Raw genomic sequence first — 15,029 nt, forward strand, 5'->3', positions numbered from 1 at the left:
CCCAACACTGGGATAGCATCTATGTGTCTCCAGTCCTGGGCACTGAGCTCAGGTCAGGTGTCCTTGCCTGGGAACTGGCTTTTCTGGAGTGTCACATGCCACGCATTGGGCTCTTTTTTTCATCCTGTCTACCTGTGCTGGCTCTGCTGGATTTTCTACCCTGCTCTGCCCCAGCCGTGTCTCCATTGTGCTTCAGACTCACGGAACACATCTGTTAGTGGCCCTCCTTTCGCACTGAAGACTGGGTGGCCTCAGGCCCGATTTTATCTTCTTCGTGGCTCCTTGTCTTCCACAAGTAGAAGTGAGAAGAGCAGCAGTGGCCACAATAAGTGATGTCCAGTCAGCTCCATGTGCACAGCTCGACCTCATTAGCAGCATTGCCGTAGACTACATTGTGTGCTACACAGATGCCTTACACTGGAAAATTTATAGTGAACAGAAATCTGTTTCTGGCTGTCCTGCCATTTGGGAAGCCCAAGCTCAGTGCTAAGGTGGCTGTCTAGTGTGGGCCTCTGACTGCATCTGCCTTCATTACAAGAACAGAAGGCAGAGAGGATGTAAGCTCCCTCCTCCCTCCTTTGTAAACACACACACACACATGCACACACAAACATACCCACACACTCCTCAATCCATAAATAGAATATGTTCTGCCTGTATAATGTTACTGTATGTATGTTTTCAGGCTGACCATTTCGTATTGGATAACCAATCAGATGAAGATTGTTCCTCCACTGTCTGCATTCCTTTGTTCCTAAATTTCCTGTGTCGGGCTAAGCGTTCCTCTGTCCATGTTGGCATGTCTGTTGGTGTTTTCCTTAATCAGCTTGTGTTCAGGGAGTGATGTTGGTGAGACTTTCTGGGTGTAGCTCCTCGCACTCCTCGGAGACACGGTCTCACAGGGAACTCCTTGATCCTCTGACTGTTACAGCCTTCCTGCTCTCTTTCCAAAATTATCCCTGGGCTGTAGGTGCACGAGTTGTGTTATCAATAAGCATCATCAAGGTTTTAAAATGTTTCTTGTTTCCAGGGTCTTAATTAAAGTACCAAGCTCTGAAATATTTGAATCCTAAAAATGAGTCTTCTAAAGGGCCTTTTTTTAAAGAAAGAGAAAACCTGGTTTTGTGTTTTGTTTGGGGGTGTAATCAGATAGTGACTGCCTGGTTTAGTGTTCTGTTCAGGGTGTAATCAGATAGTGAGTTACCTCACTCAGGATAGTGTTTTCTATTTCCATCCATTTGCATGCAAAATTCAAGATGTCATTGTTTTTTACTGCTGAGTAGTACTTTAATGCGTATATATTCCACACTTTCTTTATCCATTCTTCCATTGAGGGGCATCTAGGTTGTTTCCAGGTTCTGGCTATTACAAATAATGCTGCTATGAACATAGTTGAACAAATGTTTTTGTAGTATGATAGGGCATGTTTTGGGTATATTCCCAGGAGTGGTATTGCTGGATCCTGATTTTTGATAAAGGAGCTCAAAGTATACAATGGAAGAAAGAGGGCATCTTCAACAAATGGTGCTGGCAGAACTGGATGTCAACCTGTAGAAGAATGAAAATAGATCCATATCTATCACCATGCACAAAACTCAAGTCCAAATGGATTAAAGATCTCAATATCAATCTGAACACACTGAACCTGATAGAAGAGAAAGTGGGAAAGAGTCTACAACATATGGGCACAGGAGACCACTTCCTACGTATAACCCCAGTAGCACAGACAATAGAGGAAACATTGAATAAATGGGACCTCCTAAAACTGAGAAGCTTCTGTAAAGCAAAGGACACTGTCATTAAGACAAAAAGGCAATCTTTTTTGATTGGGAGAAGATCTTCACCAACTCCGCAACAGACAAAGGTCTGATCTCCAAAATATATAAAGAACTCAAGAAACTAGACTTTAAAATGCTAATTAACCAAATTAAAAAATGGGGTACTGATCTGAACAGAGAATTCTCAACTGAAGAAGTTCAAATGGCCAAAAGACACTTAAGGTTATGCTCAACCTCCTTAGCGATCAGGGAAATGCAAATCAAAACAACTTTGAGATACCATCTTACACCTGTCAGAATGGCTAAAAATAAAAAACACCAATGATAGCCTTTGCTGGAGAGGATGTGGAGTAAGGGGAACACTCATCCATTGCTGGTGGGAATGCAAACTTGTGCAACCACTTTGGAAATCAGTGTGGCGGTTTCTCAGGAAATTCGGGATCAACCTACCCCAGGATCCAGCAATACCACTCCTGGGAATATACCCAAGAGATGCCCTATCATACTACAAAAGTACTTTTGTTCAACTATGTTTGTTTGTTTTTAAGACAGGGTTTCTCCTGGAACTAGCTCTTTTTCAAGGCTGGCCTTGAACTCACAGAGATCGGCCTGCCTCTGCCTCCTGAATACTGGAGTTAAAAGTGTGCACCACCACTGCCCAGCTGCTGTCTGCTTATTAAACAACATCTTTGCTTTTTCCCCCAAGAATTCTAGTGTATTTGGGGGAAAGATTATTTTTACTCCAAGGACTTTGCAGTCATATTGAATCACTGCACTTTTCTTTCTTTCCACCTAAAATCTCTCTGTCTAAAATCCAAGGCGTTTGTGAATATTGTGTGAAGTACATATTGCTGGGGCTTTGGAATGGCCACATGGCTGAACTTTATCCAGCTTATTGTCCATGGGATTGGCCATTAGTGTGGCTCTGGGCTGTGCTGGCATGACATGCAAGCACGCCATCTGGCAAGGGGACCCCTAGATCAACAGTGCTTTCTGTGAGAGAGTTAAAGAATTAAGCAATTACAGATCTCAGAACCATGGATAGAGATGTGGAAATATGTTCTATAAATACCACTGTAGCTACTGAATCCCTTCACAGAGCCTTCTGGAAGCCGAGAAAGTCTGGACGTGAGAGGAGAGTGTGACACATCTCTGATTTCTTCCACGTTTGCCCTAGAAAATATGCCCGGCTCCTCTTGCATCCCAGGGAATCTCACACAGGGAGAGTGGTTTTTAAATTAAATTTTTGATCATAGAAAGCTGAGATTTTGCTAGAATTTCCACAGTCATACTTTCTGCATGTTCTTCCTTCTCCGTATGTTTTCCACAAGGTTGTTTGGAGTAGAACAACTGAATAGAATTCTGAGGCCGCAGTCATATACAAGATAGGGGACCACAGCCTTCCTTTTTCAAGACTGGTGCACGATGTGTACTGGGTCCTTTACATGTCTCTAAGTCTCCAGAACAGTGTCCAGTGCTGACAGCATTAGCGTCAACATGGAAAGCAGAGCTGAGGGAGGGAAATGCTCCCAGCATACAGAAACTGATCAGCCATGCTGTGCCGGCTTTCCACGAAGCACTGGAGGGACGGGGCACAGGGCCCTTAGAATCCATCCAGCCACTCACTCATATGTTCAGTGGTTTCCCTTCAGTCGTTCAGTTCTTTCAGTTCCCACATCCTCGGGCTCGGAATGCCCTGTAAGCCTCTGTGAGTGTGACCAGTCATTACCATAAACGTTTTCTCATTTCCTGAATCGTCTTGGATTGCATGCATCTCTCTCTCTCACCCCCACATACAGCATACCACAACACACATGACATACCACATACACACACATAATAACACACACAACACAACACACACAGAGAGACACACCACACACACACATACACACTATGTACGCTGTAAACTCTGTGATTAGACCTTGGCAGGCAAAGTGCTGGGGATTCAGATGGAGAAAGGTGCCACTTTTTTTTTTCTGGGACTTCAGTTCTGAACATGGATAACAGAATAAGCCTGTGTCTCCCAGGGAAGAAGACGGCATGGGATATGGCTGTGTTGAGGGCCTCCTTCCACTCTGTCCCTCCTCCTTGCAAAACTCCATTCTCACTCGTCTGTGCTTCAACATGTTCAAGTCTTGGTGCTCGGCCTGCCAGGACCCTGGCTATGGGTGTGAGGCTCCTGGGTCCTACGTAAGAGCCCATTCCAAGACACGGAGTGATGACGTGGCTCCTGCTCCACTGTGTATGGACATTTGGGTGCCATTTGCTTTATTTCCAAGGAGCAAATACAGAACCACAGGAGCAGTTGCCCCAGATCTGTGTTCTCACACATCTTCATGTCATCAGGGGGCGGGGATAAGGCCAAGGCTAGCGTCGTTTAAAGGGGTCTTCACCTGGAGCAGCACTGACCCTTCTGTGGCTGGACTCAGGGTACATCACACATACAGTTCAGGCTCCCGAGCTGCAGGAGAGAAAACTTCTCAGCATATTCTGTTGGAGGACCCAGTCAGGCAAAACCATTCCAAGCCTCCGTTCCTTCCTATCTGCTAATGTTAGTAGTGTAAAGTCATTCTCGTGTGGTGTAGGGGGTCCTTCTTTCTATGTGTTGCTTTCATTGATTGAATAAAGAAAACTGCCTTGGACTTTTGATAGGGCAGCCCTTAGGTGGGCAGAGTAGACAGAACAGAATGCTGGGAAGAAGAGAAGTGTGACAGATGCCATGAATCTCTGGCCCGAGACAGACTTAGGTTAGGATCTTTCCTGGTAAGCCACAGTCACATAGTAATACACAGATTTAATAGAAATGGGTTAATTCAGATGTGAGAGTTAGCCAATATGAAGCTAGAAATAATGGGCCAGGCAGTGTGGGTGGGACACAGCCCGATGTTCCTCTTAATACACTCGTGGCTAACATAAAATGCAGGTGGGGAGGAAGATCACGTTGGGGGCCTACTAGCGCACTTCCATGACCATGGATGTTTGTGGAGGACGGCCCTTCTGCACAAGGAAAGACGTAAAAAGCGCTTGACAGAGGTCTGGAAAGGAGAAAGGAATAAATACACTAGTCATGTGATAGTATGATATACACACCAAAGATTCTTGCATGTAACAGCCTGGAACAGGCAGAAACCAGACATATAGAGAATAATTACCAGGTCATCATAATAACGATGGCCTCATGTGGGGAGGTGACAGTGGGGTCATGCCGGCACTGGAGGCGAGAAGGTTATTCCTGATGCCTACTCTACTCGGTCACTCTGGACACCTTGCTGGATGTCACAAGGCAGGGAGGATAAGCCCCATGCAGTGACTGAAGCCTGACCAATATCAGAGAATGGAAATCAGCATCAAAACTGGGTTTGGGGTCCCCGAGATGCTGTAGGAGTTGCCAGGCAGTGCTTTGTTTGAAGTAGAGTACATAAGATAGGGACTGTCCCCTTGAATGATAAGGAGGGTGGCAGATAGTGACTCTAGTAGGAGCCCTTGTGGGGAGACCCTGTGACTATGGGCAGAGCTGGAGGATAGGAAAACATTGGCATGGTAACATTCTAATGACCCTCTGACTAGAGAGAGCAACACCAAGCCACAGTGTGCTTGGCAGTGGATTCAGTTGAGTGGCAGAGGTCACTATTCCGAAAGGGATTTGATAGGAACAATGAAGAGATTGCTCGAGGAAGACAGCAAAGGAGGAAGAGTGCACTGTGTCCTTTAGGTGGTTGTATTGTACACAGGTATTTGTCGACCATTCCCACAATGACAGAGAATAGCAACAAGCCGAAGAACACAGAGATGTGGGCATTAGAGAGCGGGCCAGGTCCCAGCTGTTAGAAATTTCAGAAAAACGATGCTTCTATTACTATTCCAAACTAGGACTTGACCTAGGGTTGTTTAGGTCTTGCCTTAGCAAATATCAGCTCTCAATCTTTATTCTAGATTTTACACACTCCTGTTCATGAAGAACAAGACAGGAGCACAAAAAGTTCTATAGTAAATATTCACTGATTTTGATCACAAGGGCAAACAAACCATTCAGTAGCTGCCCCACTGGTACTGCAGAATGTGGGCTAGTGGCCGCAGGGACAGGAAGGAAGGTATGCGACCTGCCATAAGCAGTCATTATAATTCTGTGCAGAAATGCCCAGTAATTGATAATGATCTTAAGTGCTTTTGAAAAGCAGAAACGACTACGGGGGTTAAATTAATTGAGTTAAGGACAAAGCACTTGAGAGGTAAATCAGTCTTAAATGAGCATTTGCAGGGCACTTAAAACATGTTAATCTGTTTTCCGACTAGGTTTCATAAACTTTTCATGTTTCCGTAGTTTTCTGTTTTTGTGTTCCCCTTCCCCTCAAATGTCCACTTCCACCCCCAGTCCCATGTGACCTGTCTGTCACATGCAGAGTATAAATTCTGTGGCCCCACTGGCAGAGTGTTTCTAAGTCAATTGAACACACCCTGCTTTCTGCTCAGTGCCACTCCCACTAAGGCACGGAAGATACGGAGCCTTTAAACTAGTTTGCGAACTCCAGACATGAGGATGACGTAAGCTCTACCTGTGTGTAACGCTTTCTATTTCTTGTCTTTCTGCCTGCCCTTCCCTAGAGCTGTGACCTGGAACAGCAGAGCATAGTTCACATAGTGCAGAGACCATGGAGAAAATGTCTTGAGTCAAACGCTTCTGGAGAGAACAAGCCCCACGTCTCAGGGGGCTCTGTCTGGGAGCCCAGGAGCTTGACGAGGGTGGACCTCAGCAGCCATATCCTGCCAGCGAACTCCGTGGGGCTGGCGGTCATTCTGGACACAAGCAGCAGCAGAGATTCCAAAGTGGCCAGAGGTCCAGGTAATGGAAACGACTCCGCCCAAGGCTACCGAACAGTTTTATTTGTTAACTGACTCTCCAGAGAGTGTGTCCTCACTCCGTACAAACTGAGCTCATGATATGTTTGGGGATGGAATCTCTAAGGCACCACAGGGTGACATCCTGACAATACATAGTTGTCGAAGTGAGGCAAGTGCATACAATAGTAAATAAACATGACCAAACAGAGACCACAGTGGAGCAGACAGAAGGGTCACCAATGGTGCATGGGCCTTGAACACTGAGTTAAATGTTTCTCAGAGCTAGGGTGATAAAGACACATGGCAAGCTATGTTAGGCTTGGGTATACAACTAGGGACACACACTTTGCTTTCCTTTAATTTCTTATGTTCTTAAATGTATTTTCCTTGACTATATTTTCATTCATGCAGTTTTTTTTAAAAACAAGAGTTTGGAAATTTTATTAGTGATATTGTACCCAAACTAGTTTCCAAATTGTTTTTATTGAGCTATATGTTTTTCTCTGTTCCCCTCCTTTCCTGCCCCCTTCCCTTCTCCCATGATCCCCACACTCCCAATTTACTCAGAAGATCTTGTCTTTTTCTCCTTCTTATGTAGATCCATGTCTGTCTCTCTTAGGCTCCTATTGTTGTCTACATTTTCTGGGGTTGTGAATTGTAGGCTGATTTTTCTTTGCTTTATGTCTAAAAGTCACTTAGTTGATTATCTCACTCAATATGATGTTTTTTAGATTCATCCATTTGCTTGCAAATTTCAAGATGTCATTATTTTTTTCTGCTGTGTAGTACTCCATTGTGCAAATGTACCACATCTTCTTTATCCATTCCTTAGTCAAGGGGCATTTAGGTTGTTTCCAGGTTCTGGCTATGACAAACAATGCTGCTGTGAACGTAGTTGAGCACATACCCTTGTGGTATGATTGAGCATTCTTTGGGTGCATACCTAAAAGTAGTTTTGCTGGGTCCTGAGGTAGGCTGTTTTCTAATTTTCAGAGCAAAAGAAGGTTTAAAAAGCCAAAGGTGTTTTTAATTTCTCTTTCACAGTGTCTGGCCCCAGGTTATGTCAGTACAGTCATTTCAAGCACTTTCCTTGGCAAATAAATACCTTCCCTTAGTGAATTTATGTAGGGGCAAATGCTCAGCGCTGATCATGTCTAGTACATGGGGAAGTGTTCCTCACTGTTCTGGAAGCTGGGCCATCAAAGGTGGAGTTGACGGGAGGTAAGGAGTCTGGAAGGGCCTGGCATCTGTTTCTAAGAAGGCACCATGTTGCTGCCTTTCCCTGAGGAGATTAAGAACATGTCTTCATGTTACAGAAGGGGTTCCATGCCTACAATTGCAAATGATGGGCCCACTGTTTCTTGAAACAATAGCTCAAAATAATCCTCACACCAGAGACATATTTTGTGGTCTGTATTATCTAGGCGCCTATGTATTAAGGTGAACTAGTCTCCTGTTTGACTATAGTGATCCATCATGAATTTGTTTATGACATTAATCCCACTCCCGCAGTCCAGAGGATTCCACGTCTTAATATTATATTTATAATTAGGTTTAGAGGGGACATAGTGATGATATTAATATATTTCCTTAAGTATTGATTATCTAATATGAGTTAGTAATGGCAGGACAATAGTCATTTGAGCTGCACATACAAATAAAAACCGGTCATGACTCTCCAGTGTTGTTCATTTCTTCTCCCACATAGACATAGATAGGCCTGGACCACTATGTCTTTCTCAGCACCAGAGATCCTGAGGCCAGAAGGGTTGAGTCATAAAAATAAAAGAAAAAAATGGCTCTGTTAAAATTCCTAAATACTGTTTGGTTTTTAAGGCCATCAATGGCGATCTTGTAGTAAGAAAAGAAGGAACAACAAACAAAGAACAGCACAGCAACCCAGTCCCAGCCATAGTTACATGGAAGAATGGATCACCATGGCAAGTAACTGTGAACTCACCTCAGAAAGGAAGGAACACCCTGGACAAAGAGGCCCTAAAATTAAAAGGAGCCAACATTGGCCAGATGAGGACAACCTGGATGGCTCCCAAGAGAAGTAAGAGAATAGATGGAGTTGGCGGTAGCCGATTGCCAAGAAATTACACCTTGAAATTACAATTCAGCACCCCAAAATTGCTGCTCAAGGCCAGGGTAAAGACAGCCTCCTAAGCCAGCTTGAGCTGGTCTGCCCTCAGCCTGCAAATGCTATTGAAGGATTCACTACAGCCAAGAACAGGGCTGGGGTCGTGGGGGACAGCACCTGGAAACAATCAGTGAGCATCAGTGTGAATTTTGATGGTGATCAGCTTGACTGGCGTGCAAGCAAGGTGCCACATAAACAGTGGATAAAATGACACTTCATAGAAAAGCTACATTAAGTAATTAATACTGTAATAAGCATTCATATTCTGACCAACAATAAAAAAGAGTCAGTTAGAATCATAATGTTGACCCCAAAATTAACACTCTGACAGATGAAGTTAAGATGTAGGTTGTTCTGTGTTTTTATACACAGTGCTGCAAATATCAGTCTATTGAAGCCACCGCAGGGAGCAATTCTACAGCTTCACGGAGGCGCGTGAGCCTCAAGATGCATCTTCCATGACCCTTGGATTCAGGATAGTAACAAAGATTTGCAAGGTTTTGGAAAATAGGAAGAACAGCTGTCTTTAAAGTGTGGTGTTGAGCACCTATGACGAGTCCACAGTTAAGTGGTCTAAGTGTATCATGTCTGCAATTCCACAGGCAGGATTGAGGCTTTTCTTAAAGTTGTGAATTACAAAGGGATGTCCAGTGAAATGTGGTTTATATAAAATCCACAGTGAAATGTAGTTCATATAAAAATTCACAGTGAAATATGGTTTATATAAAAATCCACAGTGAAATATAGTTTATATGAAAATCCAAATATAAGAAGCTGTATGGATTCTTCATCACTAGGATTATCATAAATGTTTTGTGTGAACTGGGTATAGTTGAAAATTAAACATAGCATTAAAATAGCTGATTCTTCATACGTTTAAGGTGTTTATTGACCAAATCACTTCATTATATTAGTAGAACAATTGGCTAATTCTATAATGTGACATTCAGATTTTCTTTCTAAAAGTAAAATATATACTTAAATTTTTTTTTAATGTTGAAAAAGTATATATTTAGAATTAGCCGGCAGGACTCAGTTTAGATGATTCCAATTTTGTTGGCAACATCCAGAGCATCATAATCAGGAGCCAACCGGACATACGCCTTCTTCTCTCCGTCGGGCCTTATGAGGGTGTTGACTTTGGCCACATCGATGTCATAGAGTTTCTTCACAGCCTGTTTGATCTGGTGCTTGTTGGCCTTGACGTCCACAATGAACACAAGTGTGTTGTTGTCTTCTATCTTCTTCATGGCTGACTCGGTGGTCAGGGGGAATTTGATGATGGCATAGTGGTCAAGCTTGTTCCTCCTGGGCACGCTCTTCCGGTGGTATTTAGGCTGCCTTCGTAGCCGCAGGGTCTTGGGCCACCGAAAGGTGGGCGATGTGCGAATCTTCTTCTTTTTGTGGCTGTGGACGCCTTTCAGCACTGCCTTCTTGGCTTTCAAGGCCTTCGCTTTAGCTTCCGCTTTGGGAGGGGCAGGAGCTTCCTTCTTCGCTTTCGGCGCCATCTTGACGAAAAGCTATACTTAAATTTTTGAGCAAAATCCATCTCTCTATTTATTATCTCAACAAAAATACCAGCAGAATAATTGTGTGTCCATGTTCAATGCCTTCTTCAGTTTGCTGCTGCGTCTGCACACGCTGTCTTACCACTTAGGTTTAATGCTGGGTTCATCTGAAGACAGAACTGTAACTAGCTGGGGGTTGGGGTGGGCTCTGGTTTCATAATACAGAAACCAAAGTGAGAATACCATGTTGAAAATCAAGAAAGGGATTTAATCAATGGAGCTATGATGTGGAAACAGGGGAGCAGCATCCTCAGACCCGACTTCAGGTTTCCGACATGAACTTCAAGTTCAAATAAGGAAGAGTTGGGACACGGACAAGGGTATGCTTAATTAAGCAGCCTTGATCCCACTGTCTCCTGGTTTTCACTCCTGACTCAGTGAGATCCTGGAGAAATCTTGTTATTGCAGGCCCAGTTCTGTTTCTGTTGTGAGATAACTCCTGCTTAGTTGGGCGGTGGGCGGGACAGGGACACTCAGGGTTCCTTCGTGGTAGAACTGTTATCACTTAGGGACTGGTGACTTGATAGGATCATCTGCCTGTAGAGCTGCTGTTTCGAGAACTCAGGGAGAACGGCTTCATTCTCTTGGCTTGGATTGCGGGAAAATTAATAAACTACGTGTTGATTGTGCACCCCTTCATTGTTCTTACTTTGTCCTCCACCTGGAATGACAAGGATGGGCATCTTGACATGACCAGCCCTCGTGTGGGGTCAAGTGTGCATGTGCCAGAGTCTGACCCACCATTCTTAGATAGGAAAGGCGATAGATGCAGGATGCCAGCAGAGGCATCGTTTCCTGTTCTGCATTGAGAGATGCACTGCGCATGTGTAAAACAGAGTGAAGAGTCAGTTTATCTTTTTTCTATTCAGAAAAGGCCATCTTAACTCTTTATTATAGAAATGTCTGCAGTCTGAGAATTTGCTTTTCTGGGGCTTGTAGGAAAGAGAAGGTATCTAATGAAAAAGAGAGGTGACACATGATTTACGTAAACACCACTTACACAGTTAGTACTGTGGAACTTGTCAGTGTTGCAGAAAGTCAGATCAGACCAAACACCAGTGGAGACAAATCTTGACTGAGGAGACCCTGTGCCCACGACTCTAGTATAAGCCCTTGAGACATTCCGCCATGTCCAGCCCCTCCAGCATATGCTCCTGGAACAGGGTTCTACCAGGAACTCCTACAAGCCTAACACCACTCAAAATTGGCCCTTTCCCAAGAACACCTGCCTAGCGCTGGCTGTCTCCTCCAGTGGTATAACACTGGACCTGCCGCAAGACACCTTGACCAATGAGGTTTGTTTGGAAACAGCTGATGGATTTGCTTAGCCTTTAGAAGTCTCTCATCATCAGCGTCTTGGAATGCTTCTATGATCCTTTACAGCCCGCAGATGCCACAATATATTTCTCTGTCACTTCACATAAACCTGTTTCTTTGGGGGATGCTCTGTTCTTATTTTACATTTATAGTACTTAAAAGTCTAGGACATAAAGGCTGATGAGAAATCAAAGAGCTAGAGTGAGCCATGGGAGCACTGGTTCTCCAGCTTGGGGCTCCCCGGGATCACCTGCAGGCTTATGAAAACACAGGATGTTGAGTTCCACACCGCCCATGCTTGCGGCAGAGACTAAGGAAGTGTGCTTCTGACAGGTCCCTAGATAATGCTAACATGCAGACTGGGAGTCAAACTGAGTAGCACTGTCCTAGACAGCAAAAAACAAAAAAAAAAGCATAGTTCAAAATATGCTTAGTGAATACAATATATAGTTTTGCAGACTTTGAATGCAAACATAGAATGAGGTATTTTTGGTCTTGGAGTTTTTGTGTATGAATTAAGTTTACACGTTGTTTGTGTTTCCCGAATGAGGGGCCAACCATCAATTAACTTCTGACAGGTAAAATAAAGGAGGGGGTCTCCTCTAACATTAATGTGCAACCAATCATGTAAACACACAGACACTGGATTCCTACGCTGTGCTAGGCGCAGGTCCAGGCACTGGGATTTCGCAGAGAAATCAGCAGAGGAAAGCCTCCACATAGGAAGCTCATTCTAATTGGAAGAGCGTAATAACCAAGGATGAGTCATTAGCAAGAGTGTATCCTGTTGAGTATCAAGTAGGACAAAAAGGGAGTGCTTCAGTTCCTCTGAGATATGTCCACATTTGGGGTGAACATGAAGAGGGAGCATCCTTTCTGAGAATTCAGGCAGAGGCATCAGATAGGTCCACAAACCTGGAGACAGAGCAATATTGAGAAAGCAAGCAGGCCAACAAGAGATAAGGGCAGGAAAATGTGGCTGAGTGGGGCAAGATTTCGCATGACTTCTTTGCAAGGCATGATCTTATAGTAGGGCCTGGTAAAAGTCATATCCATTGTTAACTTCAGTCGAATAGTTAAATTTGAAAGATAAACTTTATATCATATAGTTTTCTGTCTTCTCATTAATTTTTGATTTTACATAATAAATTCTTGACTGGTGGATGCTCATTGGGTAAAGGTGCTTAGCAAGTCTGATGAGCCGAGTTGTGCTCCTAACATCCACCTAGCAGAAGGAGAGAAGAGACACCTGCAAGTTGTCCTCTGACCTACAGTCACACACACACACACACACACACACACGAGAGAGAGAGAGAGAGAGAGAGAGAGAGAGAGAGAGAGAGAGAGAGACAGGTGGAAACATAAATAAACTTAAATCTTAAGAAATTAAAACCTTTGTTAATTTTGTTTAGTATTTTCAAGTCTCACTGCCACAACATACTTAAAAATTATTGAATTTATATGAAAAATGATTCTATTGTGTAACCATTTCTCTCTAGGTTGGGTAGAGTCTTCTCTTCATAAGCTCATTTTATGAGAGAATTTCGTACATGAATTTGTATTTTGATCAACCCCCCTTCCCCATTCCATGCTCTACAACTCCTTCTCTGTCTCCCCAACTGCTTTACCCTCCCAACTTCATGTGCTCCATTTTAATTAAAACAATAAAAATAAACCACCGTGTCCAGGAAACCCTGCCTGTGTGTGCATGGGTACAGGACCACCTCTTAGAGTGTGGGTGGCCGACCCCTCAGGGTATCTGTTTCTGAAGGAAACCAAGGCTTTCTCCCCACAACAGTCATGAATCTCCAACAGCTCCTTGGCTTGGGATGGGACTTTGTGCACCCCTCCCTGATGCAGGCTGGGGTCCGGGTTGGCTTGATCTTGTACAAGTCTTCTGCATTCAGTTCCAGCAGCTCTGAGTTCCTGTGAGCAATAGTGCACACGACAGCTGTTTCCCTACAGCAGGTTATTGTTCTGGCTTTTAAAGTTTCGTTGTCTACTTTATATAATGACCCCTAAAGCCTCAGGAGGAAGAAATATGCTATACAGCTTCCATTTAAAGCGGAGCACCCTACAAAAGGCAAGAGTTTCCAGGAAACACTCCAGGCTAAGTTTGAACTTCAACTTATCAACATAAAAGTAGAAGATACTTATACAGAAACAAATGCAAAAGAAATTGAAACCAATGGGCTTACAGTCTACCCGCACCACAGATTCACCACAATTAGTTAAGAATCCTCCTTATCAAGAACCCCTTGCCATTCCTGGGATGTAGTACAAGATGAAAATGGTTTGGGGATTGGAGATTAGCTCATACCTGCCAAATACAACTCAGTCATAGAGGCCTGCTAAGGAAACGAAGTGATAGGCTTCAGGCATAATTTCCATTTTATCCCAAATCAGATTTCAAGTACTTAAAAAAAAAAGTGTGCTTTGAACACTAATGACTTTAAGCCAGAGGGTATGAATTTCTTGGTGTTTTCGGATTGCTTTAAGAAGAGCCTCTTTGTGTGAACCTTCTATGAATGACAAAGCCTTGGCAGTCATGCAGAGCAACTTGGAGTTTATATCACACCAGATTATTAAGAACACATTAGGATTTAGCCAGGGATTTAATTTTTCTTTTGTCACATAAATTCCTACTAGAGTTTAGTTTTCAGCATAGAAGTAAAATTGCCAAATGGTTATGGGGAATGTTGAGGATACCACTTGACTGACGTTTGGGGGACCAGGGGAGACAGGAGAGAAAACAGTGCTGAGTTTGTTCCCTAGAAGCCCACCCAGGATTCTAAAAGCAGAGCTACCCCTCCCTTGCTCTTTCTAGTGCCCTTTCTGCACTGTCGGGTAATTACTCGTAACATTTTGGTTTACCCCTCTGAAGGGTCACTCATCAAGAGCAAATAGGTCAAGTACATTTTGCACCTCCACCGCTCAGCACATGGATGCGGATGGCTATTTGTCAGGCTGTCAAAGTGTCTTGTTTTTACATGTGAAATGTGAACCTTGCTTCTTCAGCTCTCATTCTTCACATCTGGCAGGAAAAAGTTGGTGAATAATTGCATAAGGATAGCAGGCTATGGTGTGCCTTGGGGTATGGGAACTGTGTGAGATGCTCCTCGCCCCAAGAAACTGGAATATCCTGAGAGCAGTTAGAGAAGACCAGCCAGCCAGGCCATCTGTCAAAGTCACAAAAGAAATGGGGTGTTTTTGTTCTCCTTTAGTTTTATATGATTCCCCTTCCTTCCTTCCTTCCTGCCTGCCTGCCTGCCTGCCTGCCTGCCTGCCTGCCTGCCTTTTTCCCTTCTCTCCCCACTCTGTCCCTCCTTTTCTACCATTGTTTTGAGGTAGATTACCAGTGTATAAGCCAGGTTGACACCT

The 15,029-nt window shown here is 43.8% G+C and overlaps 2 protein-coding genes across 5 annotated transcripts in view; one reads left to right on the forward strand and one right to left on the reverse strand.

Moving 5' to 3' along the window:
• Positions 1-15,029, forward strand: part of Prkn (parkin RBR E3 ubiquitin protein ligase) — a 1,148,335-nt gene that overhangs the window by 348,236 nt on the left and 785,070 nt on the right. For all 4 annotated transcript variants that reach the window (XM_038339600.2, XM_038339601.2, XM_038339602.2 and 1 more), the window contains exon 3: positions 6,384-6,621. In XM_038339600.2, coding sequence (XP_038195528.1) covers positions 6,384-6,621 — 238 coding nt within the window. The remainder of the gene's footprint in view (positions 1-6,383; positions 6,622-15,029) is intronic.
• LOC119820896 (60S ribosomal protein L23a-like) lies at positions 9,777-10,277 on the reverse strand. Its single transcript, XM_038339605.1, has one exon. The coding sequence runs from the start codon at positions 10,269-10,271 to the stop codon at positions 9,801-9,803; it is 471 nt and encodes a 156-aa protein (XP_038195533.1). The 5' UTR covers positions 10,272-10,277; the 3' UTR covers positions 9,777-9,800.

This window comes from Arvicola amphibius, chromosome 8 (assembly GCF_903992535.2).
Source record: "Arvicola amphibius chromosome 8, mArvAmp1.2, whole genome shotgun sequence".
Classification (NCBI taxonomy): Eukaryota; Metazoa; Chordata; class Mammalia; order Rodentia; family Cricetidae; genus Arvicola; species Arvicola amphibius.

Coding starts and splice junctions, on each gene's coding strand:
- LOC119820896 (XM_038339605.1), bottom strand. CDS start 10,271: ATGGCGCCGAAAGCGAAGAAGGAAGCTCCTGCCCCTCCCAAAGCGGAA.